The sequence below is a fragment of the Melanotaenia boesemani genome, chromosome 1 (assembly GCF_017639745.1).
Source record: "Melanotaenia boesemani isolate fMelBoe1 chromosome 1, fMelBoe1.pri, whole genome shotgun sequence".
NCBI classification, from domain to species: Eukaryota; Metazoa; Chordata; class Actinopteri; order Atheriniformes; family Melanotaeniidae; genus Melanotaenia; species Melanotaenia boesemani.
The window spans coordinates 13974346-13996934 of NC_055682.1; the positions used below are offsets into that span (position 1 = coordinate 13974346).

The window sequence follows — 22589 nt, forward strand, 5'->3', positions numbered from 1 at the left end:
GTAAGACTCAAAGGAGGTGTAAGAGTTCAGATTATAATTAACAGCTAAATTTTGATAAAGATCCTGAAAGCTTTAAAGGACTTGGTGATAATGACAGTTTTAAAATCCCACCAAGGGATTTCACTTGCATTTAATCCTTTGAGGGTTCAAGAAGATATCAGTGGAGTGTAATAAGTGTGCATGTACATGTAAAACTATCCCTCATATTAATGAATAAGTGGGACTGTTGTGAAGTACATTGACATCGCTTTAAAATTCTCAGCAAGTTTAACAAAACAGTTTGGCTGTGTCCGAATGTCCACCCTACTCCCTAACCCCTCGTTCACTACATAGGGTTTCACTATATGGCACACTACATTGTGCACTCATTCTCTTGGCGATTTGGACACAAGCTGCCTATTTTTTCCTCGCCTCAAACCACATGACTACCAGCCGACACCACGGCAACCACAACGCTCGTCAAGATGTCATTCCAAATCCAATCCAAAGTTGTGTGTAAATATTTTTATTTTTATTCCTTATGTTGTATTTTATTCTTTGTTTGCTTATAGGTCATTTCGCGCTGCTCGATTTTTTGCCTCCTTGCGCCATGTTGAGCTTATGCCAGCAATGCATTGTGGTCTATATTGGCCTGTCTAGTGACCATCAATGCTCACTACTTTTCAAGATGCATTGTGGGTAATTTTGAATGCACTACTTTTTTCTCCCTGGACATTTGGACACTCCTAAAAAATGGCATGACCCCCTAGGGCACTTTGTAGGGAATAGGGTGCACATTTGGACATAGCCTTTGACTGTATGTTTTTGTTGTTGTTGTTTTTTAATCTGTTTAGGAGCTTGTTATTCTCAGTCTTTCTAGCCTTGAGGGAGACAAGTTCTCAGTGAATTAGCAATTTTTATTATTTTAGTGATTTGCTGTCTCTGACACTGAATTTAGATTTCATGATTTAAATAGCCTGTTTCAGATTATTCTTAATAAGTTTGACAGTTGATATTTAAAGGGATAAAGATCAATTTTTTTTCATATTAGTTATGATTTTACCAACCTCTAATACACCAGTACACACTACTATCAGATAGTGTATAATACATCTCCTTTTATAAGTGTTTAATATCAGCTTGGTCTGTTCTTATATATAAACTTCATTTATTTTTCTCTTCACTGTGGCATACAGTGCCACTGAATATCTAACACTTCTTTCTCTACTTTAAGACACCACTGGTATAGCACTGAGTGACTCTCTGATGAAACATTACAGTGCGTATGGCTGTTAATTTAGGCTGTGTCCTTTTCCTTTAATAAAAACCAGGCTGAGGTCTGGACCTGGAAGTGATCCTCTTTCTCTACATAAACAATGGAGGCTGTAATGATGACTGTAAACCACATAAGTATCCAGACTCACGAGACTTACTCAACACACTCTCATACTGTCATGCCATGGAACCATCTGGAAGTTTAGTGAGTTATGGTAGAGAATAAGTCACTGAACAAATAAGCTAATGCTCTTTTTATGCAGATAACAAAATTGAGCCAGAATTGTAATAGTTGAAAGAAGGCTCAGAAACTGTATCATTTGAATATTTTTAGTTTTTTTAATAGACATGTTCAGAAGAGTGCTGGACACATATGCAATTAATAAATGGAAGTGAAGCATTAAGTCTTTTTTTTTAATTTCTGAATCCCATATGTGACCATAAGCAAAAACTAGCAGCAAGGCTGAATTGTAGTGTCTTACCCAAATAAGTTTTAGTTCTTGTAATCTAATTTGTATAAGATGGAATCCAAGCTCTTCTAATAGGGACCCCAAAGAAATCCTGCTATATTCAACTGAAACATAAAGATATATCACGTTGAAGGCTGTCGCTTACAATAAAAAGAATGGAACATTTTCAGCTTTGCACAGTATATGCTAACATAGCTGTATTACCAAGTTCTAATCTGAATCCTTCCCGAAATCGGCTTCTCCTATTAAAGGACATAACCTAATAAGATCAGTGTCAGTCATATCCAATCTATCTGTTTACCGTGGTCTTAAGAGAGGCATTTTCTCTTAATCTACTTAAAGGCTTTGAAACTGTAGCCCTAAATACATACTCCTATGGACTTTAGAGCAGCTACTTGTATATTTCAAAGAAATAATGCCTATGAAATTATGTTTATCATTTATAAAGCTAGATTGTTTTACCAGCTGTGCTTATGAAGCAATTTAACTGCATTCAGTTTTTTTTTAACTTTGTTACACTAGGGTTCAGATTATTTAAACCATCCATTATGTTGTTTAATTTGTTTACCAAAGTTTTCAACTTAAAAAAAAAAAAAAAAAAATACAGGTGGCCCAATAAGTTCAGTTGTACAAATCACATTTCTAGAAATGTATCAGTTTCTCTAAAATACAACAAAAAATATATCAGTTAAGTAATTTGAATCATTAATAAACAGAAATGTCTCCCAAAAATGAAGAAAAAGAAAAGAAAAACAAAAAAGACAGAGACAGAAAGAAAAACTAACAAAAAGATTAATGAAAACTCCCAGCCCTTAAGATTGGCTTTATGCTTTGTATAAAGTTAAGAGAACATTTTTATGAATTTTTGAAAACGTTGATCAAAACCAAAAATATTTTCCTAGCCTTAAATCAGTTATTTAAACCTGTTAATAATTAAACCTTGTTAATGTTTAACATGAACAGATGACCACATTATGCTGTGGTCATTGCAAAGGAAATATTTTAATGCCAAAAACATTTTATCAGGAAAAAAAATGCTTCTAATTAATGATTTGAATTAAAACATTTCCCTCTTACACTAATAGAAAATTTAAACCAATCAATATTTTTTTCTTTAAACCATGCAGTGTTGCATTTAGTTGTAACTTGTAGTATACAGACCAAAGGAAGTTTAGTATTTGGATGTAGATGTTTGTGCTTGTTTGTTGATGTTAATCAACAAAGTTTATTTTAGCATGAAGAGTCGACACCTCAGATCTTTGTGATTTTACTAAAGTGCATTATATAATAATTACGTTTTACTGCATTTACCATAATAATAAGAACACCAGTGCATTCCAAGGAGCAAGTAGTTTGATCTGAGAGATGTGACTATCAGCTGACTTTAATTTTCATGGGCTGCATCCAAGCAGCAACCTCCACCTGTATGGGATAAGCTTTACACCTGTAAAATGTGAAGCCTATGAGGAAGTGCAAAAAAATTGCAGTTCATCCCTCATCCGCTAGGAGCTGGCTCCAAAACAGAGCAAATCCCTATAGACTCCCATGTTAAAAGACCAACTTCACAGCAGAAATAAACATGTTTAAAGCCTGGTACAAAAATCCATTTTAGGATTAATAGGTCAAGTTTACCTTCATGACAACTGGGGTGAGGGGGGTGAACTTTTTTCTAACTCATCCGTTTGGATGTTATTTAATCTTGAAATTAGGCATAATTAGGGGCGTGTCTTTTTCATTGACAGGTAAAGGCAAAGGCAAATTTATTTGTATAGCACATTTCATGTACAAGACAATTCAAAGTGCTTTACATAAAACATTTCAGCAGGGTGCAGAAAGCAATACAAGTGCATTAAAAAAACAAAGATTAAAAGAAATGCAATTAATGGAATAAAAACAGAACGAAGATGCTAAAATAAAATAGATAAAATGCAAGAAATAAAGTTCCAGTGTAGGGAAAGACAGTAATTAAACATGATTCCAGCTTAAAAGAACCAGATGTAGATTTTGACTTCTAAATAAAAACTACTGAAATGCAGCAGAGAACAGGTGGGTCTTTAACCCGGATTTAAATAAACTGAGGGTTTCAGCTGATCTGAGGCTTTCTGGGAGTTTGTTCCAGACATGTGGAGCATAGAAGCTGAATGCAGCTTCTCCATGTGTGGTTCTGACTCTGGGAACTGATAAGGAACTGGATCCAGATGACCTGAGGGGTTGGCAGGTTCATACTGGGTCAAGAGGTCACTGATGTATTTTGGTCCTAAACCATTCAGAGCTTTATAGACCAGCAGTAGAACTTTAAAGTCTATTCTCTGATGAACAGGCAGCCAGTGTAAAGACCTCAGAGCTGGACTGATGTGGTCCACTCTCTTGTTCTTAGTGAGGACTCGAGCAGCAGAGTTCTGAATAAGTTGCAGGTGTCTGATTTTTTAGATAGACCTGTGAAGACAATGTTACAATAATCAAGCCGACTAAAGATGAAAGCATGGACTAGTTTTTCCAGGTCCTGCTGAGACATCAGATCTTTAACCCTTGATATATTCTTGAGGTGATAGTAGGCTGACTTTGTAATTCCCTTTATGTGTTTCTCAAAGTTAAGGTCTGAATCCATCAATACACCCAGATTTCTGGCCTGATTGGTGGTTTTTAGGTGTAAAGACTGAAGCTCTGTGGTGACCTTTAATCATTTCTCTTTGGCTCCAAAGACCATCACCTCAGTTTTGTTTTTGTTTAACTGAAGAAAGTTTAGAAACATCCAGTCATTAATCTCCTCAATGCATTAACCAAGAGCCTGTACGGGGCCTCGGTCCCCTGGTGACATTGTAATATATATCTGTGTATCATCTGCGTAGCTATGGTAACTAATTTTGTTTATCTTTATAACCTGTGCCAGTGGGAACATGTAGATGTTAAACAGAAGAGGCCCCAGGATGGAACCTTGGGGAACTCCACATGTAATTCTTGCCTGCTCAGATGTAAAGTTACCTATTGACACAAAGTACTTTCTGTTCTCTAAATAGGATTTAAACCAGTGTAGCGCATTGCCAGAGAGGCCCACCCAGTTCTCCAGCCATTTAAGCAATATATTGTGGTATCAAATGCAGCACTGAGGTCTAGTAAGACTAAGACTGACATTTTTCCATCGTCTGTGTTCAAACATATGTCATTAATGACTTTGGTCAGAGTAGCCTTAGTGCTGTGGTGCTGTCTAAAATCTGACTGGAAGACATTGTAGCAGTTTTTTTGTGTTAAAAAGTTGTTTAGTTGATGAAAAACGGCTTTTTCGATTATCTTACTTAGAAGAGGACGATTTGAGATCGGCCTGTAGTTGCTCATTTGTGTCTTGTCTAGATTGTCCCTTTTTAGCAGAGGTTTGATTACAGCTGTTTTTAGAAGCTCTGGGAAGACCCCGGAAATTAAAGACAAGTTCACAATCTGTAACAGATCTGGCTCTAGAGTCTTTGAGACCTATTTTAAAGAAACCTGTGGGCAGGGTGTCCAAGCAGCAAGAGGAGGAGTTCAGCTGACATAAGATGTCACCCAGATCTTTGCTGTTAATGGGATTAAACTGTGTCATGGTGCTTAAACTGGTTTTCAATGGACACACAATGTTGAACCTGCTGTTGATGAACGAACTGTCTGATATTCTGGATTTTTTCAGTGAAAAATTTGGCAAACTCATTGCAGGCCTTGGTATCCAGTATCCAGGTATCCAATATCTGCAGCAAGAAGGGAGAGCGCAGCACAACCATGGTTTTTAGCTGGCTAACAGCATGTCTTAGCTTTAGCCCACCTACCTCCATTAGCTGGTTAGCTACCGTTGCTTGGGGTTAGCTTGGTTAGCTCTTAAATAAGCAGCTCAGAGTTTGATGGTTGTCAATCATCCACCCCTACCTTCACAGTTCCCCTCTCAGCGCGACCTCTAACGACATGTGTGACGCTACCAAGATGGCGAACGCCCAGTGAGCTTCACTTTTGCTCTTCAAAAACCTACGGGTGACATCACGGAGGCTCCGTCCATCTTTTATTTACAGTCTATGACTGCATTTAGCATCTAATGAAGAGGGTTGTGGTGTTATACACAAGATGCTACATTTGACAAATGAGTAGTTGTCTTCTCAGTTCTCAACATCAGCTTATCAATTGCCAACACCAGATTATGATTGGAAAGATTGGTAGTTGGCTTGAGCAAGGATATACACTCCCTAATCCACTCGGTAGTCTGAATTTTCCCATTTGCTGTTCTGGGTAAGATATTTGATCTGGAAATGAAATAAAAAAAAAATCTCATCAGAACAATCATCCACATTTTCATTTCCAGTTCATAACCACTGCCTCATGGGCTTTTGAGAAAAACATTTGTACAACTATACTCACTGAATTAATTATGTGTCATATCAATGGAACAGTTGAGCAATTTTGTCTTAATTTAAGTGGTGTTTCTCTAAGATTATATTAAACTCTTACTAGGAAGATACACTTATTGTATACAATGAGGATTAAAGTGTAACTACGCACCCTACTTTTTGTGTAACTCCACCACTGCCGAATTTGAAAATGCCCGAAACTGCAAGGTGGGAGATATGAGGTATACACAGGCAGAAATGATTGACAGACAGCAGCTCAGCTCACTGGCAAGATGCAAAACAAGATTCACAAAGCACCTATGCCACAGAGTGGTCTTTGAGGTGAAAGACTTTTCCCCTCCTGAATGTCCTCAGCTACACATGAACAAGGTGGTCCTAAACCGTATTAGTCAGAACCGTTAGCTCTGTTGCCCTGACCTGTCAGCAGCTCCAGCAGACTCTGGAAAGCTGTAGAGACTCACGGCAGGTTGTGGCAGCTGCACTGCTGCTCTAAGTTGCCGCTGCCACGATTTGAGATGCTCTTTGTCGCCAGATGAGGATCAGCAGGTGTTACTTTTACAACCCTCAAAAGCACAAATCCGTCCCACTGCAGGAATATTTCATCAGAAACTCTGTGAAAGTATAGAAGTCTTAAACTAGCAAATCTACACCGTATAAATTCACATCCCATTATATGTATTGGTGGGTGTGGTTTTCTGCAAGGCGAGGACTCATCTGTTTGCATCTGGATAGAGGAGGCTGTTTAATTTTATCAACAGTATAAGTAGTTTTCATTGCAATTAAGTAATACTGTGTTGCCTACAGCTTAAAAAACCATAGTTTTGGGTGCACTACCCCTTTAATGGCTTTAACCTGGATTCTTTTCATCAGTGCGTTTAATGGAACAACACAGCAATCTTGACAGGCTATGAACTCAGCTGTAATGGGGTATAAATAATGAGCATGATATTCACTGCAGTTATTAATATTAATCTGAAATTATGGAAGCAAAATGCAAGAGAAATACAGTCAAAATACTGCAACAACCCATATGGTCATTGTAAGTAAACTTAGGTGGTGACTGCAAGATTAAAAAAAGAGCAATGCTTGAGCAAAAATGATGGCTTTATGTAGCAAGTCTCATTAGGAACGACCTGTTTTTAGGCAGAGGCCCTGACTGTACAGTAATGAGCAGTTGAAAGAGGAAAAAATGTATAATGCATAATTTCCTCTTTTATCTGGAGGATGAGAAGAGAGCATGTTTCTATGGGACTTCCAAGTGCTGGTCATGGATTTGTTCATATGTATTTTTGTCTGGTGTGCAATACGTGCATTTGTGTATTTGCATGCATGTGGAAATATTTCTTATGTGTGTGGACAGGGCATCTGGCCTCCTCTCGTGATCTCATCTAATGGATCAGGAGACTCCATGTAGCAGAAAGGAAAAGGAACTAACAAACTGTAAAAACAATAAATAAGCAGAACATTCTTTGTCTAGACTTAGTTGTTGTTTTCATGGTGCATGAAGGCTATTTGTCAGAAAGACTGATTTGTGTGCCTGGTAAAGGCATCAATTAGCCTAAGCTACATTAACAACACAAAAGCCACTTAACATATGTGATAATGAGCAATATGATCATGTGATCAGTGCTATCAGGGCTGTGACCATGCTGCAACAATAAACATCAGATGGTGTAAACACACTGAACCACAATTTAGCTAGAGAAGTATGATCCTCAGGATCACTGCTTCTGATCCATGGCATACCATATGCTCCAGCCTTACTTTAATGGGCCTGGATTTAATGTCTGCTTTGCCTGGCCTAAAACAAAGTCATCAATGTCAGTTTGTCAGCTCCACAATACAAAACTCATAATTTGTGCAGGCAGATAAACAATGAAGTAGTAATAAACTAACAGAAATACAACCAAAAACAGACCTGTGAGGGGGCATTTTTCAGGCCCTGAAAGCCTGTTTTACATTCTGTTATTACATGTTTAGGGAAACACAAAGCCATGATTTCTGCAGAAAGATTACCTCCACAAGTCTTTAAACTAACTTTGCATTCAACAATATAACTACATCCACATGGAGATGAAACCGATTTTATTCTAAAAAAGTTTTCCGTAAAGACGGAATCATTTCAAGAAATGAAAACCACTGAAAACGCTGAAGTAAATATGCCAGGCATGTAAGTGGTGCTGTAATAGGGCCACAGAAATACACCAAAGACAGCATGTGAGGTAAACAATCATGTAAAGAAGAAGATGGCAGAGAATCTTTCTTTTTTTTTTTTTTTACTGTACCCCCCATTGTTGTAACTGTTGGTGCGATTTCTGCATGCAGGTTAAGGGAGAGGTGGTGCTATAGTGTAATCACTTAAGGAAAGATGTATGGTTTATAAACACGGAAATGAAATGGTAGAATTTGGAGATCTGGGATCTGGTTTTTAAAAAAAAAGAAGCATGTTTGGGCTCCCAAAACAACAATAAAGACTTAAGCAAATACATCTAAACTAAACTCCTTGTAAACATGACCTAAATCCTCACTTATATAATCAATGGAAGCTTTTAAAGGCTTTTAATAATAGTTACAACTCTAAGAGTGAATATAACTTAAAGAATGAAATACTGTTATATTGTGATTTAATTAAATTATTTCTTATTTAACACAGAAAGAATTACACTGAAATTGTTTGTTTATTTATTTATTTTTTTACAAGTTTGTCAGAAAAATCTGCCATTGGGATTTGGTGGGGTTATGTGGTAAAGCTGCACACGACTGCTTTAACAGATTAACTTTGGGTTTGATTCCCATATCAGCCTAATGTTCTACTTTGAAATGTAATATTTATTACTGGTTTCCTTGTGGGTTCAGTTGCCATTTCATTAGTGTTTTATGCTCAGTAAAATCTGTGTTATTGTGTTGCCTATTTTAACACCTAGCCATATTTTCCTAGCCCTAGCCAGGTACTTTTATTGACTAACTTGATAACTAAGTGGTCAAGTAAAGGAGATGAATTTAAAGACAGGAAAAATATGCTACAAAATTCTGTATTCCTGTCATCCTTTACTATTGGTGCTTTTTTGTTACAGCCACAGAAGGATTACTGGCAAAATTAAGACCATAAAGGTTCATTAAAAATTGATGCAAGGGGCTTTTGACCATATGATAGTGGCAGTTTGGGCTGTATAGCAGCACCAAAGTTTGTCTCATTGGAAATATGTTCTGTGGTGTTTAATTTTTAGGGGAAAAGTATCTTGTACCAACAGAATAAATCAAACATAAATTAGCTCATCTAGAAGAAAAATGCACTTACCTGGTAACTGTGTTTATTGTTGTAAAATACAGTACAAACTATTTTAATTTATCACCCATCTCTATCTTTAACCATGGAAAGCACTTTGTGCTGCATTTATGTATGAAAAGTACTCTATAAATAAAGACTGATTGATTGATTGATTGATCTCTCATATCAAAGTCTTTTTGAAACATGCAGCCTTTTACCTTGTGGACTTAATGGTTCTTTAAGAACATCACGCTAGTTATTGTATTTCTCTTGATGAATAAAAGTCATAAGTAAACTATTGAGTTTGTTTTGTTTCACTTTAGTCTTCAATCTTTGCATTTGTTGCTTTCATGTTTATTGGACAGATCATTTGACCACTGTGATAATTAAGTTTCACAGCACATTGGCATTACATACAGTCTTTCACTGAAAAACAACTGTATTTAAAAAAAAATTACCATGTACCAGTTTAATTTAATTTGACATTACGCTGAAGGTGACGCAGTCAAAGAAGAGATCAGCTGTTAGAAATTAACTGATTAAGCACACATACAGAGGGGAATAATAGGGATGTGACAATAGTATGTTAGGCTATTAATCTGCTATCACATTTCATCTGTGGGGACTTGGCCCCAGTGGAGTAATCTGCTGGATAAGGCACAATCACACACACACACACACACACATAGGCACACACATGAACACAGACAATAGTGTGGAGAAGTCCCCAGTAAGACACACAACTGATTAATTGTAATTTCTTGCTACTGTAATTATTTGACTGTGTGGTGATAATTACTAGATCATAGAATTGGAGCAAAATCTGTCAGGATACTGTAATTAATTTTCACATGTAATATCTAGAGTATTGTTTTTGTTTTTTATTGAATAAACAATTTTCCACTCCTAATTTTTTTCATAGTTTGCCTTAACAGCTGTCAGTCTGATAGTTGGTCTAACACTCAAAAACTACTTGAAGATTTGTTATAAAATATTGTACAGACGTTTGTAATTCCCCAAAACTAAATCCTGCTGATGCTGGTATTCTTATTTTTCCTCTGAGACCATAAACAGATATATTTTGGAGTTTTGATTTAGTGCAAACTTAAATTTTTCCATTAGCAAATGAAATGCATTCCTTTGGCAACACTTTGTATTTAGTGTTAATTTGCTAAAATAAAAACCCATGTAGCTGCCACCATGGCTAAACACTCTTTAACCTTGCAACTTAACAATGAACGAACAAGTATTTTTTCTTTTTTTTCGTTATCTATCCTAACCTCCCTTTTTTCTCGTCTTGCCTCTCCCATCCTTTCCTCTCTTTGTAACAGCTGTGCTTGCCTGCAGCGTTCAGCTAACACATCTCTGGCCTGTCAGCCAGAGGTACATTAGCACACTCATTGAGCAGAACATAGTATGTGCATGCAAAGCCTACTCAGAGGATTCTCAAACCATAATCTCTACTGTATCACTGTTCTCTTTGTGAGTTATAGAAGAAATTTGGCTTCTTCATATTAAGTCTCATAAGGAAAGAAATTAGGTTGCAGCTCTGTGGAGTAGAGTTTGTGAGTGTGTATGTATGCATGTCTTTTTCTGTGGTGAAGAAGAAGATTGTAGGCTTTGGTAGGCTCTTTGATACAATCAGTTGTGACAGATATATGGCTAATTAGTGCAGCCCTGGTTCGGCTGTCCTCACCTCTCACAAGCTTGTTGTGTAATTGGATTAATTTACCTCGCCTAATACACAGTATCAGCACTGGAATTCAACCAAAAGCACATTATTTCATGAGTACTGATTTGTTGTTAATTTGGAAAGAAGTATATTTGAAATTAGATTTTTGTTCATGTGTGTTCACAGACTTTTTATTGCTGTTGAAAACTATTGCAGATACACAGCCCCTCATGGGATGGTAATCATGTTGACTTCAAGGCTGAGTTTGCTAGTAGTCCAATTAGCTTGGCTCTTCTTTATAGCGTGCTAAGGTTCTTACAGAGACAATCTTATACTAAGGAACTCTTAAGGGCAGCTCAGTCCTTAAAACAAGCAGCAGACAGCCTTTGCTAAGCTTTTCCAAACTCCATCTGTTTCCATCTTATGGTGATAGTTTACTAAGTCCATCCAGGAGCTCTTCCTTTGAAAATAATCTCCTGCGCTTTGCTTCTAAGTCTCTTGTTGATACTCATAAGCTTTCATTTGTCAAACACATGTTTATAATGTTATTGATATAGTTCACCTTACAGCTTCTTTTTTGCTTCTTCTAATACCAAGAGAGAATAAACTACGTCACCAAAACCTGTACAGTAAATGCAAGAAATTAAACCCACTATTTTGCGCATTCATCATTAACTATCATGACTCTTTTCATCTCTGCCTGTTGTCAGCTGAACACGCTGCCAGCAGCTACTTTGCAAAATACTTCACCACAGTGTGAGATTTTCTTCTTAAACTGAGAGGAAATCACTGAGGGAATGAGAAAAAAGAGGATTACAGACAATGAGGGAGAAAGTGGGTCTATCGATTTGCTTTAACCAATTGCTCAAGAATTCTCAATTCAAACACAATGTACATCCTATACTGAAAAGGGTTTTTAAGAGGTGGAGAAGCCAGTAAAATTATGATGTGTGAGCTTTCAGCTTTATCTTCTCACCGGAGTTCCTTGTAACAAACTAACTGTTCAGACAGCTGAGCCTGTAGCTGTGATTTGACTATTATTTCAGTTGTAAAGTCCCTTAAAACTTTAAATAAGCTATGAATAATACATATATCCAATATTTACAGCACATGATCATAATATGAAAGAAAATAACCATCAAAAATATAATAAATGTAGATAAATTAGTATAACAAAGCATAGTAAGTTAAGGAAACAAGCTAACAGTACAAAGCCCATCAATGTTTGAGATAATGTGACACACCAGATGGTTTGTTACTCAAAACCTTCTGGGAAATCCTCTGGAGAAACTATCTGAGTAAAGACAAATAATGTAATAATAATAATGAGACAATCTTGGTAAGTAACTGGGTGAGGAATCTGTCTAATGATGAGTAAACTAAGCAATCAGATCATCAACAGAGGAGACAATGAGTAGTAACCATCAGTGTTGACTGTTGTCAGCTGAAACCTAATAACAGTAGCTAGAATATGACACTGATTGGTGCAAATGTTTGAGTTTCAGACAAAAACAGGAAGCTTGAAATGTGAAATTTGTCTCATAATTTGGTCTCAGCACGAAGCCATTTTAAGAGGCTGGAAGTGAAAAAAGCAATTTGCCATTTTACATCGAGTTAAGAACTTTCTTTATTCTGTTGGATGCCTCCTTATTTGTTACTTAAGCACTTTGGTGCCAAATAACTAAGAGAATCATTGATTATTTTCAGATTACTTTCTAAAATAATTTAGATGGAAAAAGTCTAAGCAAAAACTCAATACAAGTTCTTGGAGCAAAGTTTTCTAGATGTCTTGTGCCTAGACTGAGAATAATCTGAAAGCTTATGTTAAATTTGCTTTGGCAGGATGCACGGCATTCCTTACAGATTTGCAGCTGGGCTTGCCCACGCAGCGTCAATCATGACCATTAATTTAATTAAATTTTTACATCAAACTAAATGTGCTTTAAGAGGTTTTAAAATCCATTTTGCAGGTGAATATATCTGCTAAAACACGCTAACAAACTCCTAGTGTGTTTGACTTCAGTGCTCAGTGGGCTATAAAGTATCCACAGCATGTCCTGAATGTACCACTAACTCTGCCAACCCTGTAACTAAGACTTTAACTTCACATGCCTGTGTATCCTTCAGTCTGTGTTTGTCTTCAATTGCTAATTCACATTGCCCTGTGATATAATTAGGCTGGTTCGTTATGCTTTTCAGGACAAAGAGCATCAGTCCTTTACAGCAGAAGAGCTACAAAGGCCAAGTAAAGACTTCCACATTAAACTCAAAATGCAGATGTTTGAAATATTATTGTTAACTACCTTTTCTTAATTCAATGGTGCATTAGCACCTGTTAATAATGCCCCTACAAAACTAAAGAAGAGGGTCCTAGACCTGTTTGTTATTTGTTATTATAATTTTCAGGTGATGCAAATCAAATTGACTAAATACGTTTAATTCCCTATCTATAGCCAAATTTCTTTTTATACTATTCACTCACTTCCAACTCTCTGAAGAACTGGTGACTTCTCTTGATTTAACTTTTCCAAAAGAACCACAGGCATCTTCATTTATCTGCTGTGGTGACCCCAGGGCTAAAACAGATTTAGTACAGAAGACTACCATTGCATAATTAATGTAATAGGATGAAAAATAATTATTGGTGTTTGTGGAGTTCGACTTTATCTCTTTAATAAGTTGGGCTTGTTGTCCACACACTGTGCAGACACACAGACCAATACTGATTGCTGACTGTGTGTTTTTTTTAAGTCCCCAGTCATCTGTCAAAGATTTTGGGAAAATGGTGATGGTGATAGTGTCTCCAGGCAGAGATGACAGCAGTTCAGAATAGCTCAATTTAGCATATCACAGGAGGCTGACACACACACGTATCAGGGAGACATTTGTGCACAAAAGCATTTTAAGTTTTACTTTACACCTCAACTGGAATTCAGCCGTTTCTCTTTAGGTCAGTTTGGTACATTAGCAGTCCGTCACCTGCATGTTTAACTTTAACATGCATTTATTATTATTATTTGAAGATGAAGAGCATATTCAGATCAATTGAAGGCTAAGTGTCATGAATGTGATGATGTGTTTTGTTTTTACCATAAATTTGACCATAAATAGTTTTTGTTCCTGAAACTATTCATGGTATATGCAAGTGGGGTTTAAGACAAAAAGAATTAGATTAAAATATTTATACAAATCTTCTATTTAACTTTAAGATGAAACTGAAATGATTAGCTTATTAAGTAACAGAAGAGTTGATGTGTGTTTCTATTTAGCACTGTAACACATCTGAAATTTATAACTGTTAAAATTTCGAAACTGGTCAAATCATGTACAAGGCAAGAAATGATCTGACCTCAGGGAGAAATTTTAATAAAAAAAAAACACAAAACATATAAACAACACTGCAGATGTGTGCACAGCTGTCTGTGGAGTGAAGTTGTGGAACAGTATGAACATGGAATTAAAAAGATCTATGCAATTAAAAACTATAAACCGGTTTAAAAATAATATCAATAAAAACAATATTTATAATGCAGTATTTTGATCAGGCATAGTGTCAAATTTTCTTAATGATGACAGTGAATTTCTGTCAAAATATGAGCAATGAACAGTTGTACTGCTCATTAAATAGGTGTAATTATATATAAAGATATAATAGATTATAGTTTTTGTCTCTTTGGGTGATGACTCTTCTGTACTTTTAAACATAAAATCATATTTTATTTTATCCTATTGACTTTGATGTGAGCTGTTAACATAATTGCTTATCCTATTAGTATGATGGTTTTTCTTTGTTAAGGATGTTTCTGTTTGGTTTTTATGTTCGAAATAAAGAAATAATTCACTCATTCATTCAAATAGAAAATTTCTATTAATATTTTTCAAAGGAAAAACTTGGGAGCGAAACTCATAATGTTAGTAATGACATGAAATGTTCACTAAGTTATGTAAAGCCAGTGTGCCTCAAAGGAACACCAGTGTGCTTAAATGAAATGATCAATTATAACTTTGAGTTGGAGACTTGAATTGAAAATGGCCTATTCATTAAGATTAAATGTAATCATGATGGCATATCAACACAGTGACTTTAACTTAAAAAAACATGAACACACTAACATCTATTACTATCTACTAACTCTCTCAGACTTGAATCGTGTTTTATGGAACTACTAATTACTGCGGACATCAGCCAAATTTCTTATTGTTCTAAATATGATGAAGGAGCTGTGAAAACCATGAACAAGCCAGTGGCTGGTTAGCAAAGATGAAGAATTAACTCTAGAAAGTCAGCATGTCAGAGATCTGGCTGAATAGCTATTGCACTGAACAGACCGATCAGTTCTGCATGCATGTTTTATTGCAGACTGCAGCAGCAACAGAGGTGCAAGCACATAAAGAGGAATTTCAAATGATAGCATGAGAGAGAAAATAGACCAGGACCGCAGTGTGTTCATGTGTAGTATCATGTTGTTATCAGATGTGTTTCTGTTTGTGTGAGATGGCATGTGAGTGTGTCACCTGATACTACTGGAATGATAAATGTAAACCGTGTAGTGTGTACAGGAACGTGTGTGTGTTCCTGTATATAAGGCAGTGCAATTATTTCAGCCAAAATTAGCACAAAGGTAATTGGGCCATGAGAACAAGAAATGTGTAGTTATGATTTTACTCTCCATGACATAAGAGACTAAGGAGCTTAAGAAAATGCAGTGTGTGTGTATTTGTAAGTCAAGCAGAGCTGCAGCTGGCTTGTCTCGTGCTAACAGTAATAACAACACGCAAAGCTGTCACATCCTTTTCTCATGTCTTCCTCGCATGCCATGCCTGCATCTATCTGTGACAACATAAGTGGACATATGCTGACCATATGCTTTGAATTGCTTGTGGTAATTTTACTCTTATTGTCTTTCTTACCCTATAAATTACAATAGAATACTTGTGCAAAGGGAATTTACAGTGTCCATACAGGTGCAGAGAGCATAAAAAAAAAAGAGAGAGAATGTGTATATCTTAACGCTTCATCATGCCTTTCTATGAAAAGCATCATAAGCTTGTGTTATGAGAGTAATGGTAGCAAGTTAAATTGGTGGTCCAGGACTAGCAAAACAGAAGAGACAATAGTAGCTCAGCTAAACATGCTAACAGTACCATTCTGAGTATTTTAGCATGCTAATCTTAGCATTTAGCTTAAAGTGTTGCTTAGACTCATTAACACAGCTGTAGACTTACAATTGTTTTTAGATATGAAGTGGACATGTGTTCAACTGCTTCTGGGGATTCTTGTCCACAGTTTTACAGCCATCTGTATTAATATTTTGAAGCATTTGTCATTATTTAATTCTTCCTCTTATCACGTGAAAATCCCTCTGCTGCATTTCTCTAGCTTTCCTTCTCCCTTTTTCTCCATTATCAAAATTTCTCCTCTCCTCTCCTCTCCTCTCCTCTCCTCTCCTCTCCTCTCCGGCTTGTGTCTGGGTGGAAATCAAAGTGCATTAAACATTAAATATGCTGTCAAGAAGCAGAAGTCTCTCCATGCTGCTGATGATGGGGAAAGTAGGGCAGTGAGGGAAGAAGTATAGATGGAGAGAAGAAAGCGGAGGAAGGAGGAGGAGGAGCAGAATGGACACAGATATGCAAAGATGGATTAAACAGAAGGACAGACAAAGGCATTGACAGTGAAGAAAGCTGTGCCATGAGAGACAAAAGCACGAAAATCTTCATGCATACTGGATTGTAAAAAACATCTGAATTGATGCTCTTGGTGAGGTGTGTGTGAGACAGACAAATGTGTATCCTCTTCTGCCTCTATGGCTTAAACCAGGTCCCATTAAAAGACACTGAACAGATTGAGACTACTAGCCAGTGGTTAAGAATGACTTAGGTAAATGTGTTTGTGAGTTTTGTTGTTTGTTAGGAACAGAAAAAATAAATACATAATTACACTCATATTTACTTTCAGACCACAGAGAATGACACTCTAAAATGTTGGTCCTCTGTGTGTCTCTCTTTACTTACCTCTTTTCATTTATTCCAAAACTGTTTCAACAGCACTGTCCTGAGTGCTCCAGAAGTGACGCTAGTTGTTATCCAAATGGTAGTGAGTACAACTGTGAGACCACTAAAAGAAACTGACTCAGCTGAAAGGTTAAAGCAGGCCTCCATCTCCATCCTGTTACTATGCAGACTAGAGACGGGCCTGTCCTCCTACTGCCAAAGGCCGTACTCTCATAAATCATGTTCAAAGTCAAATGTGCATTGATGGCATACCAGGAAGACACTAGTATTTTCACAGCAGCAATATATTTCCTATAGACTAATATGTCCACATTAAAATTCCCTATCACATTGTGTGATGGTGTTTGTTTGAGTTTCAATAATGATGCTGCTTTTAAACCCCAAACCTGTCACCATGTCCTGAGGTTTACTAAGTTAAAATTGTGAATAAGTATCTGTAGACAAAATTATGATACATTATCTAATACATATCAACTATCTGAGTGGAAAACAAACCCCTAGGAAAAACACCCAGAAGTCTAGAACAGTATAATATCATATAAATAAGGTGCAGTGCCCATGTTTAATGAGAGTGAAAACTTTGCTTTTTGTTTAGGTGTTATAAAATATTGGTGGCATTTTTACATAAATAAACACATATAAACACTGGTGATAATGTTGAGGTCAGCAAAAATGACAGAGATTTCAACACTTGTACTAAACTGAATTTACACAGATAAAATTCTTTTTTTTAACTTACTTCTCCCTGTGTACGGTTTTTGCCCATTAATTCTATTAATTTGTTCTATAAAACTAGATGGAAAAACAGCTCAAATTTGTTTCTCCAGCAGTTTACATCAACCTGAAAAGAAATGCATTTTCTTATGTTGAACATTAGGGCAAATGTCTGTAAATCAGCCAGAATTCCAGACAAAACATATATATGATAACAAGGTGTACACTTTCATTTTCAAATGTGGTCGTATCTTAGACTCTCCTGCATTGCCCTTTTTTCAGCTTATAAGGAATTATATGCTTTCCAACACAGATTAAGTATCTTACAAGGTTTCGCAATAGTATTATAAGTATGCATCTCCAATCTATTTGGAACAGAACTATTCCGAACAAAGAGTGGATCAAACCAAACAGACATCAATTGCTTCATGTTGTTGCTGGTAAAGATAGCTCTATCCACTACTCAATCATGGGGTGTATTTAGTTTTTTCATGACAGTAAGAACTGCATGTTTATCAATTTATTGTTTGTCATTTATGTGTATTTTTATAAAATAGCTACAAGTAAGTGCCACATAACAGGATCTGTATAACCTTTATCAGTAACACAGTGCAGGTAATACACAGTGTCCACAGTCTACTAATAAAAAAAATCAACCACTTTGCACAGGATTCCAGTCTGTTATTATTGGGCCTTTTCATGCTAGTCTGATACATCTGTAAGAAACAAGTTCTTTAGGTAGTAAAATCCTTTCGTAGGACTTGGGAAAGATCATTGTTGGGGGTGTTAATCACAAGTTGTCTTCCATGGTCTCTCCGGGCATTACCTCACCCACTATTGAATTAAACTTCATGTTACCTTGTAGGACAAATCCAGGAAGTTATATAACCCAGCTCTTCAGACCTGCACACCCCTTTTACCTCCAAAACCCCCTGAGCAAAGAAAATATGAGTTCAGAAAAGGGCTCTTTAATCTTAATTTTCTTTTTTCTTAGAATATTTCATTTTCTCTAGATATGTTTGTAATTTATCTAGCCAATGTATACATTCCCTAAAGTCAATGGAAAAAACCCAGCTGAGTGGATGAATTTATGATGTAAGTTTTCTGTGTTAATTTCATTTTCATTTATTAATGCAAACATCTAATTTGATCTTGATTTGATGTCATTCAGAGGTACGCATTCCTGGAACAAACTACATGTAACTGTCGGGGATATGACGAATTATTCATCATTTAGAAACAGTCTTCAACAATGGTTAAAAGTACAGCAACAATGTACCCACCATGTATAACACTGACGGTTGTTATTATTAATATTATTTGAGATTTTTATACATCTTGTTAGATGCCCTTTCAATCTGCAACTTTTTGATGCAAATGTTTGCTGTTGTCCATGTCTTATGTTATGTTATGTTCCTATAACATGCTATTATATGTTGTCTATGTATTATGTAATTGTATTTTACTCTGTCAAGTCCATCTACCTGCCTGTCAAATTTGTCATTAACTATAATCTTGCATATTTACATGAACATATACATTAATATGCATAGTCCCAATTTATAAATAGATCATTTTAAATTGAATTGAAATAGATCTGTTATTGCATTTATTTTATCTCTTGCAACCTGTTATTTCAGACAAAATCATCCACCAAGCCATCCATTCAGCTCAGCATCTAACAATAAACTGATGAAATTGATGTACCAGTCCTACCCAACTTATGCATAGTTTTTTGAGGGGGTAAAACTCAAATGTTGAGTTATCACATATGTAAAAGCTCCACTTTTTTGTTTGGGTAGCAACTCCACTTAACATATTTCATGCACTATGCATTCATATTATTGAAAATTGATTTAAATTTGTAATGAAAGCATGCAGAAATAGTCATTTCTGTACATGTTTCTTTTTATTACAACTGTCATACCACTCACACCATATCTACAAAGGGAGCAAGACAGAAGATACACACTAACTATTTCTGTTTTATATATTCAGGAATAACAGTGTTCTGGGTCACCTGCCTTTTAACAGAGCTTAGAGCTTGAAATTGCTCTACACAATTCAGCACTGAAGATAATGTGACTTATATCTGCACTTATATCATCTGGGACTAAAATAGACAAACAAAAAAAAAGAGCAACCACGTGAAACATTGTAGACAAATTTGTAGAATCTGGACATCAGTTGTTAATGGATAAGTTATATTGCTAAAATAGATGACTACTAGAACAGACTGTTTTGATAATTGTTCTACACAACACATTGTTTTCACAAACATGACAGACATAGACAGTCTGAGCACCATCTGAACACTGCCTACTGTTTTGTTCCAGATCAATCCAAGCTGGCACCATATTGACTGCTTTGAATCTTGACACACTTCACAGTCAGGTGGGGAAACACTGAATTTCAGTCTGTGTGTAACACAAATATTGAGTTCCTTTAGGTTTTTGCTGCCCTTCAACAGCAAGGGAAAATATAACAGCATTTTCTATATGTAAATAAAATAGAAAAACTTTGTTGGATATCCATTGAGCAGAACTGATAAACAGAAGTCACACAGTCTATCAAAGATTTTACTTTTAAGTTTTCCCTCAAAATGTGTTAAATTATACATCTGATTAAATACTGTAAATAGACGCAAGAAGAATAAAGATCATAAATGTTTACTGTAGTGGTCATATCATGAGACCATATGTGCAATATCGTGAATCACTATAAAAACTAAACGCCACAGAGGAAACAATGACAGCATCTCAATAACTGTGCATATAGATGCACTTTATTGGATGTCACAGTCTGCAAGTTTTATTGGTCACAATCTGTACTTGCAGTTCTGAGTTATGTAAAATTATGTAAAAAAAAAAAAAAAAAAAAAAAAACTTTGTGGATCCCATGGTTAAAACTAACAGAAAATAGGATGCATTCATATTATTGTACAGTATGTCTGCCTTGCCAGCACTTCTCTCCATTAAACAATATAGAAGGTGTCTTGGATGCTAGTTACAACAAGATAAAACACTGCGACATAAAAATCATTTCAAAAGGGAGTTAGTGGTAAGGTTTCGTACCACAGCTTAGCAGTTGTATAACTTCTACCCTTCAATATGATCTAAAATAATGTGTGTTTGTTTGTTTTTTGTCTGTGATGCCTTACACAAACAGTAAACCCAGCTTGTCTCCAACATTGCTGCATGTTTTCAAAAAAGCCAACTGATACTTGTTGATATATGTCTTTACTTGCTGCACTGGACACAGAAACACAGTCCACACACACTCAACAAATCAATATTATGGAACTTCTAAGCTCAACAAGTGTAGCAGACAGGTTTCAGTGAAAGTTTTTACTGCTTGTGTTTGTGTGAAGAGATCTGTGTTGCTGAAAAACTTGAATAAATTGTCAGGCAGTTTAATTGCAACAGGCCATGTGTTTCCATTCATCTATCTAAAGTAAACTAGATTAAACAGAGAAATACAGAGGGGCTGTTTTATGTAATAAAGACATGGCCGCCTCATGGACATATATGCTGAAGGGTTTTACACCACAGAGGTGTTCCCAAGAACAACAATATGCCACAAAATGCTTTATGTCCCAGATTATTATGAACTACACCAATAAGGAAATCATTGTACAGATTATGTGTAAAAAGCTCGTGTAAAATCTGAAGACATAACGCAGAGGGGACTGCAGAGAACATAAATAATATGAATCTGCCGAACAGAACATTGTGTTACAACGAAACAGGCTTATTGTTTTATGTTATCAGTCCACCGAAACACGAACACTTCAATATGTGGTGATGATCAGTTCATATTTACCCCGTAGCATGGACATCTGGATTTATTACTGATGCTGTGTCGGTGCCGCTGCATGTGGAAAGGGTGGGTTTGGCGCACGGGGAGTCGCCTGTGAAAAACCTATTTCTCACTCGCGCTCTCTCTCTCTCTCTCTCTCTCTCTCTCTCTCTTTCGTACACACACACACACAAACACACACACACGCACGCTTTCAATATTCGACCCTCAGTTTCACATATTCACACCCTACTTGGCACAGGCGGCTTTTGTGCACCGGAGAGCACCAACATGCTTCAGGTGTGCGCTTCCCGCAGTGATGCTGAGCCAATGCAGCGGCATCACACGCCCCTCCGCTCCGCTCGCGCTGTCCGCCTGCATACACGCCGACTCCCCTGTGGTCGTCGACGACGGACGGACACACACGCACGCACGCACACACACACCAGAGTCTAGACCGCCAAATAGATGAGCAGTCAACCCATCCTGCGAAAATGCTTCTCGATGTTACTTCACGGTCAGATGTGCAAATGCCCTCTTGTGACAAATTTCAATAGGAGTATGAGTGCGCGGCCGCGTTACCAGCGTGCGTGCGTGCAGCTGGGCAGAAATTATTTTGCATGAAGGCACACGTGTGATATGAATGAATAAAATCACGCATGCCTCAAATGTGAAGCATTATGAGATTTTTAACACACTTTTTGGTGGTCTACTTACGCACTGCCTCCTTTTTGGGGTCTAGGGCACTGGCAGTCTGTTGTATCTGGCCTATTTTGTTCTGGAGGATCCAGACCCGCTGGTTGGTGTTTAAGATGTCGTTTTCCAGCTCCTGGAATAAGGAGCAGGCATGCCGTGCCAGGTCGGACAGCTGTCGCAAGGTCCGGGAAAGAACCACATTACTGATGGCACACAGGTCCTCGAAAAGCAGACCTTCATCGTTGGGGATCTGGTGTCTGCACAGAAGCTGCGGCTCCACAATCCTTTTGGCGAATGGCATTTTGCTCGCCAAAAATAATAGAGGTTGTAAGCCAAGTGTA

At 36.8% G+C, this 22589-nt stretch overlaps 1 protein-coding gene across 1 annotated transcript in view; it reads right to left on the minus strand.

Annotated features, from left to right (window-relative positions):
* Nucleotides 1–22589, minus strand: part of nhsb (Nance-Horan syndrome b (congenital cataracts and dental anomalies)) — a 53813-nt gene extending 31224 nt beyond the window's left edge. The window contains exon 1 of the mRNA XM_041982972.1: nt 22270–22589. Coding sequence (XP_041838906.1) covers nt 22270–22549 — 280 coding nt within the window. The 5' untranslated portion in view covers nt 22550–22589. The remainder of the gene's footprint in view (nt 1–22269) is intronic.